Here is a 23051-nt window from a genome sequence, read left to right on the forward strand (position 1 = left end):
GACCCAGTGGTGCTGCCTGATGAAACTCCCTGCAATCCTCTGACCTCTTGTCACCTTCATGCGCGAGGACCCAGAGCCGTCCACCCGGCGCCTGTTTGTTAATTTTTTTAAAGAAACGAACACATCGAGCACAAGGCTCACTTCCCTCGAATCCCGAACTGCTCCGGTCGCTGCGTCTGCCCGAGGCCCGCTTCGTGTACGATCCCGAGAGGGGACGAGGAGAAGCCTTGAGGTATCACGCTCCCTGTTCAGGCACGGTGTCGGTGAGAGCCGGGGACGGGAGGCCGGTCCTTCCTCGACCGCCCCTGACGACAGCAGTGAGCACGTGGGGCCCGCCGGAATCTTCCAGAAGCTGCTCGAGCCGTCGCGCCTGCTCAGAGCCTCGGTGGAGCGCGAGCCCGCGGACACCCCGGAGCCGATTCCTGAGCGGACCCACCTTCGCCTCGCTGCTGCTGCTTCTCTTCCCCACTCCGGAGCCGCCCGGACCCTCATTCCGCACGGACAACCCTAGCAACCGCCGCGACCGCCATGTTGTACCTGGTGCGCTCGGCCTCTCGGCGTCTGGCCGCCGGCACGGTAAGCGAAAGGGGAATCGGGCGATTGGGGGGGGGGGAGAAAAAGGGAAAGGTGCCGTGGGGAATGTGGGACTCGCTGGAGGAGGCATGTTGGGGCGTGGCGTGGGGAGAGCAGGGAGGAGGATGCCGAGGCCTCGGGGCTGAAGCCGGGCCTACGCCTCTGTCCCAGTCTATCCGTCCCGCTCCCAGCCCGACTCCTCTCTCTCTCTCTATTGCTGTCTCTCTCTCTCTCTTTTACCCCCTTCAACACGCTCCTCCCGCCGTGGCTGTTCTCTGAATCCCGGAGACGTGATGCAGTTCCTTTCTCCTCCCCCCCCCCCCCCCCCCCCCCACTTCTGAGTCCAGCTCCTCGTTTCCCGACGGTTTAACCTTCGCACATGGAGCCCCAGCAAGAGCGAGATTTCAGCTCCGTGGACAAAAACAGAAGTTGCTGGGAAAAGCTCGGCGCCGTCTGTGAAGAAAGCGTCAAGAGTTAACGTTTCGGGTGCGGTGACCTTTCCTCAGCTCCGTGGGTCCTGGCGCCTGGTTTAAGTCCGAGCGATCCCACCGTCTCCCTCTCCCTCCCTCTCCTTCACCTCCCTGCCACCACCCGAAAGAAAATCATTCAAACGACGAGGGTCACATTGTGAGCAGAGGTTGCACAAATTTGGCGTTTGTTCACTTGAATGTAGAAAGTTGGTGATTTAACAGAGACGAGGATTTGACAGGAGATCCAGAACACGGAAGAATATTAGTTTTAGGACGTGAATGTGTGTGTGAAATCATGAAGATACTCCAAGCAGGAGAGTGGGAATCAGCCATAATCTGATGCAGCATTCTCGTGGAAGGGTCATTTGGTCTGAAATGTTAACTGATTTCTCCCCACAGATGCCGTCAAACCTGTTGAGCTTTTCCAGCAATCTCTATTTTTGTATCTGATGCAATAACCTTGATGCGTTAAAATGGTATCCATTCACCTCTGAAAGCTAGGATTAAATTTAATCTGATTTGAAGTGATGAATCTCTCAACTAACTATTCAAATACGGAATCTTGGGAATATAACTTTAACGTTAGTTATCCTTAAACAGCCTTAAAGTGACAAGTGCCATCACTTGTGACTGGTGCACACTCTCAACCTCTTGTCTATGACATAGTCAGCCACACCATTCCTTTCTGTCACTTATGTTTTTTGAGGAGTCACTTGATTCTTATTTTAGAGAGGGATGTTAGAATTGGGATAAACTGCAGACTAAGTTTTTGTCATTGGCAAATATCGTGGGTAATTTATTAGTTTCACCTTTGCACCATAGTTGCACAAGAAATGATGCTGTTTGGAGTTCGTCAACAGCCCCTCCTTATAGGAAAGGCTTAATTGGTCTCTGCAGTCAAAAATGAAAGGGGCAAATGATTGAGAAGTGTTAATGCTAAAATGTTTATTTTGCAGGGCCATTGGAACGGACTGAGCCAGAATGTACTTCGATCACTGGCAAGGCGCAATTATGCGTGAGTTTTTATTGGGTACTCAGTAATGTAATTTATCTTGTTACTGCCTGCCAGTAACTATTAGTATTAGTACGAGCTTATTATTATTATAACACATAATTTTATGTAGTAGATAATCACAGTGAATCAAATCTGTCACGTCAAGATTCTGAGGTGATCAGTCATAAATGCACAGTAGCACTCTCATGGTTCAGCCTCTATTCTTTGCTTAAAGACTTGTAGCCTTGAATCATAGTCATCTGTTTGTTGATTTCAAAATGCTGATGTCTTCTTCAAGGACTGAGGAGTAGCAGATGGAGTTTAATTTTGGTAAATATGAGGGACTGCATTTTGGTAATGCAAACAAGGACAGAATTTATACAGCTAATGGTAGGCCCCTGGGTAGTGTTGTAGAACAGAGATACCTCTGGGTTCAGGTACATAATTCTTTGAAATTTGTGTCAGGTAGACAGTGTGGTTAAGAACGTATTTAGCACGCTTGCCTTCATTGTTCAGACCTCTGACTTTAGGAGTTGGGACGTCAGGTTGTTGCTGCACAGGATGTTGGCAGGCTTCTTCAGGAGTACTATATGCTTTTCTGGTTGCCCTTGTGTTGGAAGATGTTATTAAATTGCAGAGGGTTCAGAAAAGATTTACCAGGATATTGCTGGGAATGGAGTGTTTGAGATACAAAAATAGACAGGAAAGACTGATTTTTTTCCACTGGAGCGTAGGAGGTTGTAGAGTGATCTTACTGAAGTTTATGAAAGCATGAGGAGCATAGATAACGTGAATGACGAAGGTCTTTTCTTTAGGGTGGGGGAGTTCAAAACTAGGCTACGGGAGTATTTTTACGGTGAGAGGAGAAAGATTTGAAAAGGGCATGAGGGGCAACTTCGTTACAGAGTGGTTTTTGTGCAGAATGAATTGCCAGAGGAAGTGGTTGATACAGGTACAGTTACAACATTTAAAAGACATTTGGATAAAGTCATGAAAAGGAAACGTTTGGAGGGATATGGGTTAACTGCCTGCGGTGGGACTAGTTTAGTTTGGGAACATGGTTGAGGTGGACTGCTTGGACTGAAGGATGTGTTTCCATGTTGTAATGACTCTGACTGGTGTTCTAAGTGAGTTTGAAATTTTAAATGTTTTGTAGGCCTGGAGGACTTGGGAAGGAAACTTAAAGCCCACCGTAGATTGATAAAGCTTCTGAAGAGCTGAACCTGTCAAATTTTTGGATTATTGTGAGGAGGGTAAAGTGTCTCCCATTCTGGTGTTTGGTGCTAGTGCTGTGTGTTTATGACCTTGCGGTCTGTCTTTGTGCGCACATGGGAGTGTCATCATTGAATTTTTGCAGCTTTGCATTTTTAAAAGATATCTTACAAGGTTTTATTCACAGTCATATAGCATGGAAACAAACACTTTGGTCCAATATGTCCACATCAACCAGATATCCTAATTTGGGGGAGGCGATGGCCTAGTGGTATTATCGCTGGACTGTTAATCCAGAGACCCAGATAATGTTTTGGGGATCCGGCAGCTGGCGGAATTTGAATTCAATAAATGTCTGGAATTAAGAATCTAATGATGACTGTGAATCCATTGTCGATTGTTTGGGGGGGGAAACCATCTGTTTCACCAATGTCCTTTAAAGAAGGAAACTGCCATCCTGACCTGGTCTGGCCGACATGTGACTCCAGACCCACAGCAATGTGGTTGGCTCTTAACGCCCTCTGGGCAATAAATGCTGTCTATACAGTGATGTCCTCATCCCGTGAATGAATAAAAAAAAATCTAGTCCCATTTGGCCCATATCTCTCTAAGCTTTTCATATTCATATACCCATCCAGATGCTTTTTAAATGTTCAAATAGTACCCTGTCTGAGGCTAGTGCAGTTGAGAAAAGGAGTAAGTCAAACAGTCAAGGCAGGCAGGAGCAAGGTAGAGAATGAGGCACGACTGATAAATTAACCTGCACTTATTTCAATGCAAGAGGCCAAACGAGTAAGGCAGATCAGCTCAGGTTTGGAACATGGGACTTGGATATCATAGCTATTACAGGGATGAACAGTTCTGGCAGCTTAATGATGCTATAGTAAGGATAGAAAGGGGGGGCATGACAGGAAGGGGAGTGGTGTTTTTTGTTAGAGTTAACATTATAGATGTACTTACAATTCCAGGGAGTATGTCCGGTGAAGTTATTTGGGTGGAACTGGGAAATAAGAAAGGGATGATCACCTTATTGGCATTGTACTATAGATGACCTAATAGTCAGCGGGAAATTGAGAAGCAAATTTGTAAGGAGATCTCAATTATTTCTAAGAACAATAGGGTTGTAATGGTAGAGGATTTTAACTTTACAAACATAAACTGGGACTGCCACAGTGTTAAGGACTTGGATGGTGGAATTTGTGTGCACAAGAAAATATTCTTATTCAATATGTGCTTGTACCTACTAGAGAAGGAGCAAAATTTGACCTTCTCTTGGGAAATGAGGCAGGACAAGTGACTTGGACGTCAGTGGAGGAGCACTTTGGAGCCAGTAATCATAATTCTGAGTTTTAAAATAGTCATGGAAAAGGATAAATGTGATCTAAAAGTTAAAATTCTAAATTGGAAGAAGGCCAATTTTGACGGTATTAGACAAGAACTTTCAAAAGTTGATTGGAGGTGGATATTCGCTGGTAAAGGAATGTTTGGAAAGTGGGAAGCCTTCAAAAAATGAGATGAGAGTCCAGAGACAGTACATTGTTGTCAAATGTGAAGGTCAATGCTGGTAGCTATAGGGAATGCTGGATGTGTAGAGAAATGAGGCTCTGCTCAAGAAAAACGAGGAAGCATATGTCACATATAGACAGCAGGAATTGAGTGAATTCCCACAAGAATATAAGGACAGTTGGTGTATACTCGAGGGAAATCTGGACGGCAAAAAGGGGACATGAGATAGCTTTGACATATATGCTTAAGGAGAATCCAAAGAGATTCTGCAAATACGTTAAGGAGAAAAGAGTAACTAGGGAGAGAATAGGGCCCCTTAAAGATCAGCGAGGCCGCCTATGTGTGGAACTGCAGGAGATGGTTGAGATACTATTGAGTATTTCATATTAGTATTTACTGTGGACAGGGGTATGGAAGCCAGAGAATTTGGGGAAATAAATAATGATATCTTGAAAAATGTCCATATTACAAAGGAGATGGTGGTGCTGGACATCTTAAAATGCATAAAAGTGGATAAAACTCTGGCACCTGATCAGATGTACCCTAGAACTTTGTGGGAAGCTAGGGAAGTGATTGCTGGGCCTGTTGATACAAATATCTCAGCATCGATAGCCACATGTGTGGTCCAGAAGACCGGAAGTTGGCTAACGTGGTGCCATTATTTAGGAAAGTGGTAAGGAAAAGCTAGGGAGCTATAGACCAGTGAGCGTGATGCCAGTGGTGGGTAAGTTGTTGAAGCGGATTCTGAAGGACAGGATTTACAAGTATTTAGAAAGGCATGGACTGATTAGGGATGTCAACATAACTGCATGGGAAATCATGTCTCACTAACTTGATTGAGCTTTTTGAAGAAGTGTCAAGGAAGATTGAAGGTAGAGGGATGAACATTGTCTTTACTGACTTCAGAAAGGCATTTGACAAGGTTCTGCATGGTAGGATGTTGGCAGGGTTAGAGGATTTGAGCTATAGAGAGAGGCTGGGGCTATTTTCCCTAGAGCGTCGGAGGCTGCGTGGTGGCCTCATAGAAGTTTGTAAAATCATGATGGGCATTGTTATGGTGAATAGTCAGGTCTTTTCCCCAGTGTGGGGAGTCCAAAACTAGAGGAGATAGGTTTAAGGTGAGAAAGGAAAGATTTAAATGGGACCTAAGAAACAACTTTTTCACACAGAGGGTGGTGCATGAATGGAATGAGTTGCCAGAGGAAGTGGTGGAAACTGGTACAGTTACAACATTTAGAAGGATGGGTACATGAATCTGAAGAGTTTGGTGGGATATGGGACCAGATTAATTTCGGATATCTGGTTGGCATGGAGGAGTTGGACCGAAGGATCTGTTTCCGTGTTGAACATCTGCCCCTATGACACCTCCACCACTTCCTCTGGCAGCTCATTCCATACACGCAGTACCCTCTGCATGGGAAAAGTTGCCCACAAATCCACTTTAAATCTTTTCTGCTTCACCATAAACCTATCCCAGGTTCTTCCCAGCTGCATATTTGAGCCCATGGGAGTTTTCGGCAACGTTATAGCTTCGTGGTCATTTTAATGATAACCAACGTGTAATTTCCATACCTTTTTAAAAAGAAAAGTCAGTTAACACTTTCACAGCTTGAGGTTTGCTTTAAAAAGATACATTTTGCCGAAGCATTTTGTTTTGTGCTTTTCAGGACAGTTCGCAACAATGTCAATTAAAGAGGAACATCATATTTAGAACTTGTATTAAATATTTGGCAAGTGCAATGAGCCAAGTGGCTATTGCTTATTTTATTGAGTAGAAACAGGCATAATGTGTGTTCATGTCCTTTCTACAAAAAAACGGGGATCTGTTTCTTACATCTAGATTCCAGTAAGTGCAGGTGTAGTCAAAAGCAGTGCTGGAATTTGAATTTTCATTCTTTGAATCATTTGTTCAGTAGCATGACCACTATATGACTTAGAGCTTTGCCAAAATAAGGTACATAACAATGTTAAGTAACAGCAGGTGACGTTAGGATGGAATTGTGCAGGGTCAGTTCTCATTCATAATTAGATATCAGTGTGCTGACTATTTCAAGCTCTTGTTTAGAATACATGTTACATTTTGCTTGAGGGTTATAACCATGAAAGAACTGAAAGTGCGGGTCCATATTTGTACCTTGATGTTTTTCAGGTCTGAAGCTATCAAAGGTGCTGTTATTGGAATTGATCTGGGTACAACCAATTCCTGTGTTGCAGTAATGGAGGGCAAACAAGCAAAGGTAAGTTATTGCAACTCATCAAAGTCTTCAGCGGTGAAGTACTGAAATACTCTTCAGCATTCTGAAAATGTTGACAGGTTCTGTCTGTACAGATTCTGATGTACCAGCTGAACATTTCTAAATCTTTTCTAATACAGTATGTTGTAGGTTTCATAGACTGGATGAGTTGGTGAAGCTGAACTGGGTGTTGACAAAATCTGGAATCAAATGTGGCATTGAGCTATAAGACTAGAAGAAATAGGATCAGGAGTAGGTTGTTTGGCCACTTGAGACTGCTTTGCCATTTAGCAGAATCATGGTTGATCCAACATTCCTCACTAATAGTTTCCTGTGTTTTCCCTTTAACGCTTGATTCCAATGAGTATAGTTTCAACCAGTTTTGCCTTTGTTCATAAGACTCCACAATTAGTCATCATCCTCCTGAGCATTCTCTCAACTGCCTCCAATCAAATTATATCTTTCCTTAAGAAAGGGGATCCAAACTGTCCACGGTACTTAAGATGTGGTCTCACCACCAAGTTGTGCAGTTGCAGTAAGACATCCTACTGTTATACTCCAAATCCATAAAATAAGGGCCAACATTCCATTAGCATTCCTGATTACTGTTGCACCTGTGTACTACTTTTGTGTTTCATGTACAAATACCCCCACATCTCTTTATTTTGCAACTTTCAGGAGTTTTTCTCCGTTCTAAATAATACTGTTGTTTTGTTCTCCCTTCCAAAATGAACAGTTTAGTGTTTTACCACATTGTACTCCATTTGCCACTTAAATTATCAAAATCTCTAAATTTTTTTATATCCCTCCTGCAGTCTATCTTTCTGCCTATTTTTGTGTTGTCTGCCAATTTGGCTATGGTAGATTCACTCCTTCCTCCAAGTCATTAAATACATTTTGTAAACAGATGCCCATAGAATCCCACTGGTCACAACAGATCTCCAATCTGAAAAAGAACCCCCTTATCCCCACCCTGTTTCCTGCCCATAAACCAATTCTCTATCTATACCAACACCGTGGGCTCTTATAACTTACCCTTTTGTGAGGTACCTCGTCAAATGCTATGGATTGAATAAGAAGCAAGAGATTGGAGTCTGAAGTGGAGGATGTGGTAGAAATGCCCTTTAATTTCCACACTGCATCTTTTAGGAAAGTTGGTGGTAATGGTCTCTGCAATTCCCTACATCAAAACATTGCATCCTTCATAAACACTGCAGAAATAGCCATTCTTTGCTGATGGGTGTCAATCAATAATCCGTTGTCATCAATTCTTCCAACAGGGGCATCTTGCTTTATTCATGCAGTTCAAAAATATTGATCAGTTTTAAGCTATTAAATCTTACTTCAGTCCTGTCTGCTCTATTGAAAATTGTTCCGACATTTGGCGTGATCCTGAAAAGTCTGTGCAATTTGCAGATTATTCCCCAACTCTAATACTGCACAACTGTAAGATTCTGCTACCAATGCATTCATCACTGGTATCAACTATCATGTGATAATGTAATGCCTTCTCTTTGATCTGTACTTCATTTCTCTGAATCTTGCATTTCATGTTTAATTTTGAATACTCCATTATACTCTTTGGGATCTTTCAAGCTCTTTAACTCCAGAAATCGAACCATTGGTTGAAAAATTGGTGCTCAGAGAAGCAGGAATCCTTTGTATTGCAGATAAATAAGTCTTGTATTAAGGCTACGACTATGGAAAGTTTGTCAGCTTATGAATTGTAATTGGTTCTTAAGTGGATGTCTCGGGAGTGTGATAAACTTTCGTATCCATTATTGGACTAGAATTTGTCTTGGTGGTTATTTTTGTTAAATATCCTGACCTAAGCTAAATCAGTTAGTAAGGCTGCATCACAGTAGGAAATTCTGAATGCTTATGCTTATGCTCATTGGCACTAGTCACTGAAGTATTGTCATGGTATTTTGAGAGTACTGTCTGAATAGGAATAGTTTTATTTTTGTGCGTAGCTTTCCTTACAGGACCCAATTACTGTGTGTTCCTGTTGTTTAAATGCTGAGATATTTTGTGCTATGTTCCAGGTTCTTGAAAATTCAGAAGGTGCCAGAACAACTCCTTCAGTAGTTGCTTTTACAGCTGATGGTGAACGCTTGGTTGGGATGCCGGCCAAAAGACAATCTGTAACCAACCCTGGGAACACTTTATATGCCACAAAACGATTGATTGGGCGACGTTTCGATGACCCTGAAGTGCAGAAAGATATGTAAGTTTAACATTTTTTGACAAAATTCTTTCTTATAGCCTTAAGGTTAATATTTTGATTCTGTGACAACAATAAATAATTTCTATTTAAAAATTATTTGTAGAAAAAATGTGCCATATAAAATTGTGCGTGCCTCTAACGGTGATGCTTGGGTGGAAGCTCATGGGAAGATGTACTCTCCAAGCCAAGTTGGGGCGTTTGTCCTGATGAAGATGAAGGAAACAGCAGGTGGGAACAATAAAGGCCAAGCTTTGAACCTGTTCAAGTTTAAAACTTTGCATTTGGTAAAGAATCAGAAGTTTTATGTCTGTTTCAACTTAGTTAAGTTTTTCACGTTTCAGTGTGGTCAATAGATTTGAGTAGCTTGTGTAAACAACAATGTTATCTAATGAATACCGACCAATCTTGGATCAGTTTCCTCATGCATTCTTGGACAACAGTAGAAATCTGTCCTGAGGTAGCATTTTTACTTTGCAATATCATTTAAACAGATATGGATTAAGTTACATTGAAGGATTCTGATGTTAACTTTCTGCTTATAGAGAGTTACTTGGGACAGACGGCAAAGAATGCTGTTATTACAGTGCCTGCATATTTCAATGACTCCCAAAGACAGGTAAAAACAAAAGGTTTTTAAATTGGTTTAATTGTTTTTTAATTTACTGTTTGCATGTTCATTGTTGCTAAGAAATCGCATAGCACTTTGGCTTCAGAAGTGAAATAAGCTGTCTCTTGAGAGTGTGCTCTGCTTTATTACATCGTAAGTGCATTTCAGTTTTACATGTCCTCAGTATTACACCAAATGTTGGCTGTTAAACAATGGAGATCTTTATACGAAAGTGAAAGGAGATTGAAATTTCAAAGTTTCAGGTCTTGTGCTTTTAATTGTGGTTGAAAATGCTGGTAGCTGTACGTTCACAATATTCCAATTTATACCATAATGTTTTGTTACTTCCTGCAACAAAAATGGATACATTTATTTAAGCCTTCAATAATTATGACACTATGTCTTATCTAGGCTACGAAAGATGCCGGACAGATCTCTGGGTTAAACGTCCTGCGAGTCATCAATGAGCCCACAGCAGCTGCTCTTGCTTATGGATTAGATAAGTCAGAAGACAAAGTGTACGTAAAGAGTAAAACTTCTAATTCGTAAACAAATTTGTCTCCTTTTTGAAAGGAAAAGGACTGCTATTTTTCTTCTCATTGCCATTTGTCTCCCGCAGTTGTACTGGAATCTTTTGGGGTGAGCTATATGTTGACTGCACTGCATTCATTTCTTGCTCACCATTAGTCCTCCACGCTATCAAATTGCACATATCAAACGTCATATCCAAACTGCTAGTTACTAGTGCAGACTTCACTATCAGTAGAAAACAATAACAAGACACAGTTAGGCTTTGTTCAGAGGCATTACTTTTTCTTCCCTTTGCTATCACTTTCAAAGTAGGAAATTAGCTTGCAGTGTTGTACTGCTATAGCCACTCCCTTGATTTCACGCAACATGGTACTGTGATAAGAAAGCTAATAGAGAAGAGGCTCTGTATGTTCTGTATATCATGCAGAATGTTTGTCTATTCTGTGTAGAGTGATAGAACATGGGTCACCAGAGAGCTTTGAAACCCTGTAAAGAAGCCATTTCTGAATGCCATTATGTAGTGATTTTGCACATCTGAAGGATCGTCCCAGTGACCAGTGGTGATGCAGTGGATTAAAAAGCAGGCAAAATGTTAGACTATTTGTGATTAGGTGGTCTTTGTGATCCTCACCAATTAAAAGAAATAAATCTACACCTAATTTTTAGAAAAATCGTAACGTGTTTTAAATTTTAATTTATGGACCTGCTTTTACAACATGAGCCTTCAAGCTCCTTGTGCTTTTGAATTGACAAATTAAGTGTTATCTATAATTTAAGGGGTGGATGTACCACGTAGATGGTACATGGTTGGGTTTAATATAAATTACAGCAAATGGGTCATTACAGATTTATGAAGGTCAGGTAGTTTCTGGCTAATCTGGTCTTGTTACATGAAGTTAACAGACCTTCCTCTAATGCTTTTATTTGTAGAAATTTGTACAAAATTCTGCAGTAATCCTCTATGATTAACTTGGCAAAATTGAGAATATGTGGAATTAGAGGTAACCTTATGGCAGAAGATGGTAATTGGTTGAAATGACAAATGGGATATCTTCCCTGATTTCTGTGGGGTTTCTGTTTATCAATACAGATTAAAGGTTTAGTTGCAGAAAGCCATAAAACCCAAGATTGAAGGTAACGTTAAATTGCAGAGAAATATAGCCTGAGTGGATAACCGATGGAGTTCATTGTGAATAAAGGTTCTCTCTGGATGAGAATCAAAACTGAATATTTTCTAAATGCTAAGTGCCCAGAGTTATGGAGGAACAGGATGTAGATGTCCTTGTACACCAATCAAAAACTAATGCCGATACTTGAAGTAAATACAGCTCTACCTTTTTAATATGGGAGATTCAAATTTGATAGTGGGGTAGTTGTATTTCAGTTGCATGACACTCCAGTCGGATTGGGCATTTAGTTTCTGGAAAAGCGAATGGCCTTGGAAAGGGCTGCAGTGCGGCTTAGCCAGAATGCCACCAGGGCCTGAAGCATTAAGTTTTGGTGACGTTGCCTTGCATTTAGAAGGTTGAGAGATGGCCTGAAGTCTTCAAAATGATGAAGCTAAATACAGAATCATTTCCTGTGGTGGGGTATCCCAAATGAGACATTTGCTGGAACTTCACCAGTATAATTATCAGGATAGGATACTTTATTGTCAAAGGAGAAGAGCTGATATGTCAGCTGATGGTGGTCTTCATAAAAATGATGAACTTGTAAATGAAGAAAAGATAATTTGACTTTATGTTGGTCTGAAACAATGGGCCATAAATATCAATTGTCTACTAATGCAATAAAACGTTACAGGAAATTTCTTCACTCTGCTATTGGCCTGACTTTCATATGCTAATGATCAAAAGTTGTTGCCCACAAACTGTTTATGTCAGTGTCTGGTACCTGGCAATTTCTTTGTGTGGCCGTGCATTCATACACGCACACGACTGCACAGCCATGGTTGCACATATACACAACTTAGGGGGAATATTTGTTGAAGCAAATGGTACCAGTGCATTTGAAGAGAAACTAAATATGTATATGAAGGAGAAAAGATAAGCAGGATATATTTATTGGAGTAGGAGGCAGCTTGTGTGGTCGTCCATTGATTTATTGCACTAACTCACCTGATTCTATGCAAATAGGGATGTATTAGAACTTATAGGAGTATAATAGGAAATTTCTTTTTCTACATAAAGAATATTGGAAATTTGCAACTACTTCAAAAAGCTGTAGACATCCTGTCAATTAAACTTTCTAGACTTGGCTGGATATTCTTTTGCTAGGTAAGAATATCCAGGTTCACGAAAAATGTTTGGGTAAATGGGATTCACATACAAGGCAGACAATTTGTTTGAACAGCTGATCCTGTTTCTAATAAATGACCGAAATATTGTAAGTTAAAGTAAAACCTTGTTTAAAAATATAATAGCTAAAGTGAAGCTCACAAATTGCCCGTTGATTTGCTTATAGTAAACTCATAAGAACTAAATGTAGTGTTGAAGTTTTTGTTTCATTGAACTTGTTTGATTTCTTTACAGCATTGCTGTCTATGATCTGGGTGGTGGTACCTTTGATATTTCTGTGCTGGAAATTCAGAAAGGAGTTTTTGAAGTAAAATCCACAAATGGAGATACCTTCTTGGGAGGTGAGGACTTTGACCAGGCCTTACTCAAGTACATCATTAAGGAATTCAAGAGAGAGGTTCGTATTGATATTTCCTTGGTATTTAAAAAAAAAAATGATTGAGCTAGGTCTTTAGGTGTATAATTTGGACTGGTTTCTCACCAAGAATTAGTATCACTGCTATTATTATAATCTTACTGATACCACAGCAATGCATGTCAACATACAGCATGGGCCAGAAGATGTCTACGTTTAGGTTCACAACTAGCAAGTAACTTTAGTGCCACACAAGTGCCAAGAAATGGTGATCTCCAAAACACAGAATCTAGCTATTGTCTCTTGACATTCAACAGCATTAATGTCACTGAATCTTACGCTAAAGCACAGAGTATTAGTAAATAGTCATGGAGCTGTACAGCATGGAAACAGACTCTTCAGTGTAACCTATCCGTGCCGACCAGATATCCTAAATTAATCTAGTCCCATTTGCTAACATTTTGCCCATATCCCTCTTAAACCCTTCCTATTCATCTACCCATCCTTTTAAATGTTATTTAGCAGCCTCCACCACTTCCTCTGGCAACTTATTCCGTACACGCACCATCCTCTGTGTGATAAAGTTGTTCCTTAGGTCACATTTAAATCTTTCCCATCTCACCTTAAACCTATCCCCTCTAGTTTTGGACTTCCCCACACTGGGGATAAGACCTTGACTATTTACCCTAACAATGCCCTTCATAATTTTATAAACATCTATGAGGTCACCCTGCAGCCTCCAGGGAAAATAGCCCTAGCATCCTCAGCCTCTCCCTATAGCTCAAATTTCCAACCCTGGCAACATCCTTGTAAATCTTTTCTGAACCATTTCAAGTTTTACAACATCTTTCCTATAGCAGAGAGACCAGAACTGAATGCAGTATTCCAAAAATTGGCCTAACCAGCGTCCTGTACAGCTACAACATGTCCTCCCAACTCCTGTACTCAGTACACTGACCAATAAAGGCAAGCATACCAAATGACGCCTTCACTTTACTGTTGACCTGGGACACCACTTTCAAGGAACTATGAACCTGCACTCCAAGGTCTCTTTGTTCAGCAGCACTCTCCAGGACCTTACCATTAATTGTATAACACGAAGGGACGCGGGGGAGTTACACATAAAACATAGAAAGCCAGCACACAGATGCAGCAGGTAACCAGGAAGGCTAATGGAATTGTTGGTCCTTATTTCAAGGAGGCTGGAGTATAAGAATAGAGAAGTCTGATTGCAATTGTACAAGGTATAGATGTGGTCCAGATACACATCTGGAGTACTGTGAGCAGTTTTAATCCCCTTATTTAAGGAAAGATATTATCTTATTGGAGGTTAGGAAGGTTCACTAATCCCTGCTATAGAGGGATTGCCTTATGAGCAAAGGCTAAACAGGTTGCATCTCTAATCACTGGAGGCTAGATCAGTGATAGGTGATCTCATTGAAATATATAGGATTATTAAGATACTTTTACAGGGTAAATACTGACAGGATGCTTCCCTTCATGGGAGAGTCCAGAGTTAAAGGGGATAGTCTCAAAATAAGTGGGCACCGATTTGAAACTCGGATAAGGGGAAATTTCTTCTCTGGTTGAGAGTCTTTGGAACACCTTGCCACAGAACTGTGGAGTTAGAGTCCTTGTGTATTTTTAAGACTATAAATAAATAAATTCTTGATCAGTCGGCGAATCGAGGTTTATGAGGAAAATGCAGGAAAGTGGTAGTGAGGAATGTCAGATTAGCCCTGTTTGTATTGAATGACAAAGCAGTCTCAAAGTAGTGAATGGCCTACTTTTATGATTTTATTATCATTGTCCTGAGGGTTCCCATTGACCAATAACTGAACTGGACTAATCAAATAAATACTGATGCTGCAAAAACAGGTCTGAGACTAGGGATCCTGCAGCACCACCTGATTCCCCAAAGCCTAACAACCATCTACAAGACACAAGTCTTGGAATGCTTTGCAGTTGTTTGGATGAGTGCAGTTCCAAAAACACTTGCACCTTAACACAATCACAAAGTGGCCCACTTGATAGGTATCACATTCACAGACATTAATTTCCTCCTTCACATCCTAAGTAGCAGCAGTGTATATCATCTACAAGACGTGCTGCAGATATTCATCAAGACTCCTTAGACTATAGCTTCCAAACACCGGACCACTACCATCTCCTAGGACAAAGTCAGCAGATACGTGGGACCACCTACCAACAAACAAGTTGCCTTCCAAGCTACTCTGACTTGAAAATATATTGCTGTTACTTCACTGTGGTTGGGTCAAAATCCTGGAACTCCCTCCCTAACATCTTGTGGGCGTGCTGACACCACATGGACTGCCGCAGTTCGACAAGGTAGCTCACCACCTCAAAAGCAATTGAAGCTAGGTGTTGGATACTGTCTTATTTTTACCTATTGACGACTGGTTATTTAAGAAGAAATTTGAGTTTTATTAAGAAGCAGTGACAGTTACATTCTGGTTGCCAAGAATAAGTGTTTAACTGCATTGATTCTAAGTTTGGCTTACATTTTTAAACATTAAGCCGCAGATAGCTTTATGTAATTACATTTCGTTTTCAAGCCTTAGCAACACAATAAGCCAATTACAACATGACATTCCATCAGTAAACCATAAGTCTATTAGCAGCAGAATCAAATTTAACTGTTATATGACATTGGCTCAATCACACTATTTTCTTATATCCACATTGGTAATAAATTGTGGTGCCCATATCCCATGAGTGAATAAACAAAACAAATTGGCAGCGCCTGCCCTAGGTCTGAGATACATAGCTTGAAGATGTGTGAAAAGTGCTGGCCATGCTTTTGCATTTGCTCTCTTTTACTGCTTTGCAGGTGTTCCAAGTGTCGTCTCCTCCCTGTAGCTTTTCCCCGTGCCTCCCTGTAAACAAGGGGTTAGTAATATTGTATGTCTTTAGTACTTTTGGGCTGATTAGTTTTCTCATAAGTTTGTAAAGTTTAGTATTCGGACGTGGTACATCTCACATGTTTGGCTTGTTATCCACAATACTGCATTCTTAAAAGTCTTATTTAATTTTTAGTCTGGAGTAGACCTCACCAAGGACAATATGGCACTACAGCGAGTGAGAGAAGCTGCAGAAAAAGCCAAGTGTGAGCTGTCTTCATCCCTTCAGGTCAGAACACTTTCTAGTGGAATAATTGTGCACACACATTCATCACAAAAGCTGTTGTGTCTTTTTTTCTTTTGTTTTGGTTCTGTTTTTCAAAGAATATGCTGTATAAAGGATGGGTTGGCTGCTAGTCGTTCAGTGTGACCACAAATGTTGAAGTCTTTGAAGATGCCTGCTGAACAGTTTGCCTTGAATTGACAAATTAATGGATATGAAGTTAATTAAATGTATAATTTTATACCTGTAGGCTTAATACATTTGATAATTATTCACCCTTGCGTGTGTGAATTGTGTGAAATGCTAATTTTAGGAACACATTTACAGGGCTTTATATGCAAAAGAGAGCAGAGGCAAGAATTTGAGTGGATAATACCGGAAGTTGAATACAGCCCTCACCTTCCTTGTGTTAAGGATTGAATTAGCTTGGAAACAGTGAACTACATCGATGCAGTTTTCTAACTGAGAGAGCAGAATCATCAAATGCTTCTTTTGGTTTTGTTCAATCCTTTCTCTGTGCCCTTGGGAAATATTTACTCAACGATTGGGTGAAGTTTAGTTCCAAAGGCCTGAATTAATTTTTTAATCTCAAACTGGATTTATTTGATGCTGTTCAGTGTGCTTTTCCCATGTTAAGTTTTACACAGTCTCCAAGTTAGTTTCTTGTGGACATGACTACATAACACAAACTTGTGCATTAGTCTTAGAGAAACATTGTTCACCCTGATTGCTGTGGCAAATGTAAAATGCCACCCAAATGTGGCTGGGTGATTTTTTTGTTTTTTTTTTTTTTTTCTTGTGTTTTTTTATTTTTTTTATTTTTTTTATTTTTTTTCTTTGTCCCACTTGGGTAGAGCAAAATAAGAAAGTATGTTCATTGCTGTTTCAACGATTATACTTTCAGTTTGTGTATCCCATTTTTCACCATTACTTTATCACTTAATACTTTGAACTAGGCTCTCCAATGTTGCTTGCTCCATTTGTGACTTGTAGTCTAACATCTACCTTGCCGTATTTGACACCTTGGAATAAAATGTAACAGTGCTAAGCTTGCATCCAGTACGTCATGTTTTCCCATGGACTTGACTACCTTGTAATGGATAAGTAGAAAGTCTGAGAGAACGCAGTGTCCTCTATTCTAATGCTGATTATTTCCTTGGTGTTTTAACAGACTGACATCAACCTTCCTTACTTAACAATGGATGCTTCCGGGCCAAAACATCTGAATATGAAAATCACTCGTTCTCAGTTCGAGAACATAGTTGCTGATCTCATTAAGAGGACCATTAGTCCCTGCCAGAAAGCCATGCAGGATGCAGAGGTCAGCAAAAGTGACATTGGCGAGGTCATCCTGGTGGGTGGAATGACTAGAATGCCAAAGGTAAGTGACTTTAAGGTATTCGGGTTGGTTTAAGAGTGCTCCTATGCAGCTTTGGTCTCTTTTCGTTTTGGCAGGACAAAAACGGTTTGCAAGCAAGTGAAGCATAGAATATTAAAATGTGTTCTGTTAGATGATTTCTCTAGATATTACATTAGGAGCAGGCCTTGGAATAGTTGCCTCAATTTGTACAAATATTTTAACTGGTGTCTCACGTGAATTAAGTAAAAGAATTTACTTTCAGTGATTTTATCCTGTTCCATGTTGCCTTCCTCTGTAGGTCCAGGCAACTGTTCAGGAGCTATTTGGCCGTTCCCCGAGTAAATCAGTGAATCCAGATGAAGCTGTAGCTGTTGGTGCTGCTATTCAAGGTGGTGTGCTTGCTGGTGATGTCACAGATGTGCTGCTGCTTGATGTTACACCCCTGTCACTAGGTATCGAGACCCTGGGTGGTGTTTTCACCAAACTTATTAGCAGAAATACAACAATTCCAACAAAGAAAGGCCAGGTATGGAGTTCAGTAATTTTACCGAGGTTTTCACGTGAATAGTGTTCACTAATCAATGTTGAATATCTTTTGAAGTTGGCATTCTTGATAATTATACTAATATCATGACTTGGTGCCAGGTATATTTTAAAACTCTGGCTTTAATATGTTAAACTCCCAGTTTAAATACATAGTGAATTATATATTGGTTCATATGAATGTTAGGTCTTTTCTACGGCTGCTGATGGACAGACACAAGTTGAGATCAAAGTGTTCCAGGGAGAGCGGGAGATGGCAGCTGACAACAAGCTTCTGGGACAGTTCACATTGGTGAGTCCTGCTGGAATTCATCAACTTGCTTAGACTGCATAATTGTTTGTTTTTTTTTAATTGGGAAGTTGATCTATTTCTTAACATTGTGCATAAATGAAAATATGCCCACTTTGTAGTCAGAACATGTGGGTCACAACAACTTGCATAGTATTTTGAAAATATTTGTTGAAAACTCATAAATGTGGGGCAGATTTACGGCTGACTGTAAATTTATTTTCATGCAAGAATTGGTATGGGTTTATTACAAGAAGTACTGTATAGTGACCTTCATTTGTAATTGTTGTATTACCAGAAGTCTGCCCATCTTAGAATCATAAAAGCAAAATCCAATGGATGCTGGAAATCTGAAACAAACACAGCAATGCTGGAGAATCTCAGCAGTTTGACATCATCTATTTGCGGAGGGAGAAAATTGATGTTTTGAGTCTGGTGTGACTTTTCTTTAGAACAGTTCTGAAGAAGTCATACCTAACTTGAAACATTAATTCAGTTTCTATCTTGAAAGATACTGCCTGACCTGCTGAATTTCTCCAGTTTTGCTTTAGAATTACAAAGGTCAGACATGTATGATGTAATTCTCAGCACTGAAGTTTTGTACAGAACTGCAGAAAAAAATAAGCAATTGAAATTTTCCTTCCTGGAATTGGAATTGTTTGTGTTAGTCAAACTACATTAAAAATTTTTAAAAATGGGTTTAGGGCTATTGGGAGGATTACTGATCTCACATTCACTGAGTCGAGTTATTGATGTCTTCTGCTAGGTTGGAGTGCCACCAGCTCCACGTGGAGTTCCACAGATTGAAGTTACATTTGATATTGATGCCAACGGCATTGTTCACGTTTCTGCAAGGGATAAAGGCACAGGTCGTGAACAGCAGAGTAAGTACTGACTCAAACACTATTTGTGCATGCAGTCACTACATAGTCAGCAGCACTTCAGCTTCTACTCATTTACTAAGTTGTTTGATTGAATTTAAAAAAAAAATCTTAACTTTAACAAGGAATATAGAGGTGAAACGTTTTAAATGTTGTCATGCTGACTTCTGTTGAGTGTAGAATATAAGAAAGGGGGATCCTATATACATTGGAATATTGACTCTGGATTGAAGCTGACTTGAACTGTCTGCTAGGTTGTCTAAGCCAATCTTGATTGGTTAATTGATGGTTTCTGATTACAATTTTTTGTTTTTGAAATGTCAAACTCTTTTCAATTCTAGTTGTCATCCAGTCTTCTGGTGGGCTGAGCAAGGATGACATTGAGAATATGATCAAAAATGCAGAGAAGTATGCTGAAGCAGACAGGAGGAAGAAGGTATGACAACAGTAGGATTAGTAGGTGGATGGAAAGAAAGGTTTGAAAAATGTGACTAAGTCAAGGCTTTTGTTTTTTTTATAAAGTGAGTTCTTTGTGTTTAATTTCCATTCTATAGATCACTTTAAATTTCAGAATCTAGGCAATAACTGTATTTAAATTTATAAAGTTGAAGTTAATTACTGTATTTTTAAAATTATAGTTTAATATTGTGAATATTTTTGGTAACTAAAGCAATGACTGTTTTTAAAGCACTTTCCCATACTTAAAATTTTAACAGTTAGTTCACTGAAGCCAGATGTAAGAATTCTGCCCTGTCCCCACAGGAAATTGTTGAAGCAGTGAACAGTGCTGAAGGAATTATTCATGACACAGAGTCCAAAATGGAGGAGTTCAAGGATCAGCTTCCAAAAGAGGAGGTATGATCTTAGCGTTACTGACTGCTGAATGAATGAATGAATGATTGATTTTTAGGGGTTGCAAGAGTCAGTTTCAGTATTGACAACTAATGAATGCCTTGACGTCAACATGAGTTTGCTTTGTTCCACCAGTGTGACAAATTGAGGGAGGAAGTTACAAAAGTGAAGGAACTGTTGGCTCGAAAGGATTCTGAAACGGGTGAAACCATCAAAGCAGCAGCGTCCAACTTGCAGCAGGCATCACTGAAACTTTTTGAGATGGCATATAAGAAGGTGAAGTATCAATATATAGAGTTGAGATGACCTTCAGCCAAGCAAACTAGGAACGTTTACTATTCAGCAGTAGTTTAGTAATTCTTGTGTCTAAAGAAACCGACTGAATTTATGTAGCTGGTCAGGTTTAATTGTATTCATAACTTTGAGCCTAACCTTGAAGAACGCACGCTGATGAACTGCTTTTTGCTGATTTTCAGATGGCATCTGAGCGGGAGAGTTCAGGCAGCACGGACAGTGGAGAAAGTGGAGACAAGAAAGAGGAGAAACAATAAAATGCCTCAAAATAATTGATTAATGAACTGGGAGGGACATAACAAGCTTAGGAGTGGCAGAGCAAGAAGAGATGTTTTTCTCCTGAGCGGATTTGCACGATAGTCGTTCTAATACTGTATTTTTGCAGTATTCTATACATAGTTACTCTTTATAAAAAGTAGAAGTATCAGCGTTTGAGTCTCTTACGTTGTTGTCTTTCATCTAATGTAATTCACCTTGTGTAATTGCTGATATATAATAAGAGCTAGACTTGATGGTAGATTAAATAAACTTTTGGTTGTAGCCAAGTTTGATTGTAATTTCCAATATATGTTTTGAATTGAGTATTTGATCCTAAAGAGGACATTGAAGTTCACTTACCTCTGAGTTCTCACCATAAATTCTCTGTTCAGTTTTGAGAGAATTCACAAAAGCTACCCGCAGATGTGAACTTCTTCTGCGCTAGGTAATTTCCTGTGTAAAGCTGACGTTGTGGTGATTGAGATACTTTGATTGCAGTTGCAACTCTAAAATGGCTGCCAGCACTTATTTTGCCACTTAATGCTAAACTAACAAAGATTTCAGCAGGCACAGGAAAAATAAATGGAATGAAACTGCAACTATAGTCACCTGAAAATATCATCGTGGTTTAACATCTTTTTTCAGTTTGTTTGTTACTGGTGATCAGATTGACTGACGGAAGGGTGTTTTTGGGAGACCACTGTCATTTAATGGAATTAGGATCTTGAACTGAAGCTTTGGCAAGCTGCAGCAGGTACCTACTGATCGCACTGAAATGGTGAAGGTGCAGATGCGTTCAATTAGTTGAATTTATGGATCCTATCACTAAGCTGCATAAATGTCTAATTCTTGACGCATTCTGGCAGTAAAGAATCTCAGATTTTACTTGATTTTTATTCTGATTTATGTAAATTATGTTGAAGACTGAGGGGGAAAGGAGCACCTGCTGGTTCACCTGCCAGTGAATTGAGTTGAGAAATTTAAACCAAATTTCCCACGGTGAATAGCACTGGCAGTATCAGCCTTGTGATTTTCTTTTTTAAATAAAACTTAAGGTGAAATGTCCAACCTGTCTTTTTTGTGACCTTTTTTATATTCTGATTCAAGTGACTTTCTGATTGAAATGGAGATACTTCACTGATTTCTATAAAGTCAATATTTCCATGTTCCAAGCCAAATCACCTTGATATTGTTCAGTAGACCAGTAGGAAGTCAAAGCTGTGTTGCAGTCCATATATTAAGGTTTTTTGATGTCAGTTACTCCACATGGAGTCTCTAGCTGATGACGAGGGAAGGGGCAACACCTCATTCTGCTGAGGTGTGTAACCGTGAAGACGAATGGTGACAGCAGCTTAGCGACCAGTGCCAACACAAAGCAGCAACTTGCAAGAATTTGTAGCTCCATGTGCAGCATGGGGTAAAATCTACTTCATCAGCCATCATCGAAAGTGTGCCATATGAGGACACTCAATCTGAAAATAATTTGTAGGTTGTATGTCCAAGAGCTTTTCTTGATGGAAGAGTGTGGGAAACATTTAGTGCATGTTATATTGTTGCAAAAATGTGAATTGTAATTCAATGGGACAGAAGGTGGCATCTCGCTGAAATAAGCACTGGTAGCCAAATAGCTATTTGACTAAATTTGAGCAAATATAATCAATCCAGTTAAAAGATCCTGTGAAGAGCAAAGCTTATGCTAATATTTCGATCTGGCTGCACTGTTCGAACAAAGTACAATGTGAGTTTGAGGAACAACATGGTGGCTTAGTGGTTAGCACTGCTGCCCCACAGTGTCAGCCCTGGGTTTGATTTCAGTCTCTGATGTCTGTCTGTGTCATTCTCCCTGTGTCTGTGTGGGTTTCCTCTGAATGCTTTAATTTCCTCCCAGTCCAAAAATATGCATGCCAGGTGGATTAGCCATGGAAAATGTGTGGTTACAGGACTGGGATGGGATGGTCTTTGGACGGTCTCAGTGAACCTGATGGGCCGAATGGCTGGCTTCTGCACTGTAGGGATTCTATGATTAACACCCTTTTTTGCTTAGGCACTTTGATATCAAGTCCTAGAAGCTATAAATTCCACAACCTGAGCCTGCTCCTGTGATGTCCTTCATTTCTGTCAGATTCTCTCTCCCCCTACCCTGCCTTACCTCTGTGGCTTTGTCTTGCTTGATTTGTTAACTGTTCTCTGAGTAGAGATAATTCATTTTCACACCTTTTTACACTTGTCTTACATTTGTATTTTTCTTTAACCGCAATTAAGAACTCCTTTGTCTTGCACTGGACCTCCACACCATGTGCTTCCGTCAAAAGTTTCAATTCCACCATTTCCTAACCCCTTAAGGTTCTGAATAAGTCATATCAGACTCCCATTAACTCTGTCTTTCTCTTTGTGGACGCTAGACTTAAGTTTCTCCAGTATGTT

At 40.1% G+C, this 23051-nt stretch overlaps 1 protein-coding gene across 1 annotated transcript; it reads left to right on the forward strand.

The window, feature by feature from the left end:
* Nucleotides 1-466: 466 nt before the first annotated feature.
* On the forward strand, nucleotides 467-21692 carry hspa9 (heat shock protein 9). The gene is made up of 17 exons (XM_020514487.2): nucleotides 467-576; nucleotides 2000-2058; nucleotides 6905-6992; nucleotides 9035-9216; nucleotides 9320-9444; nucleotides 9759-9832; nucleotides 10235-10341; nucleotides 12886-13048; nucleotides 16064-16156; nucleotides 17322-17531; nucleotides 17809-18036; nucleotides 18241-18345; nucleotides 19109-19226; nucleotides 19565-19659; nucleotides 19986-20078; nucleotides 20211-20351; nucleotides 20552-21692. The coding sequence occupies exons 1-17, from the start codon at nucleotides 529-531 to the stop codon at nucleotides 20624-20626; spliced, it is 2004 nt and encodes a 667-aa protein (XP_020370076.1). The 5' UTR covers nucleotides 467-528; the 3' UTR covers nucleotides 20627-21692.
* The last annotated feature ends 1359 nt before the right edge of the window (nucleotides 21693-23051 follow it).

This window comes from Rhincodon typus, chromosome 12 (assembly GCF_021869965.1).
Source record: "Rhincodon typus isolate 14 chromosome 12, sRhiTyp1.1, whole genome shotgun sequence".
NCBI lineage: Eukaryota > Metazoa > Chordata > Chondrichthyes > Orectolobiformes > Rhincodontidae > Rhincodon > Rhincodon typus.

What these genes read in the sequence shown, in the direction of transcription:
- hspa9 (XM_020514487.2), top strand. Translation starts at nt 529, where the DNA reads ATGTTGTACCTGGTGCGCTCGGCCTCTCGGCGTCTGGCCGCCGGCACG. An exon ending in TCAATGACTCCCAAAGACAG is followed by an intron (nt 9,833 to 10,234) that starts GTAAAAACAAAA and finishes TGTCTTATCTAG; the next exon opens with GCTACGAAAGATGCCGGACA. An exon ending in AAGCAGACAGGAGGAAGAAG is followed by an intron (nt 19,660 to 19,985) that starts GTATGACAACAG and finishes CTGTCCCCACAG; the next exon opens with GAAATTGTTGAAGCAGTGAA.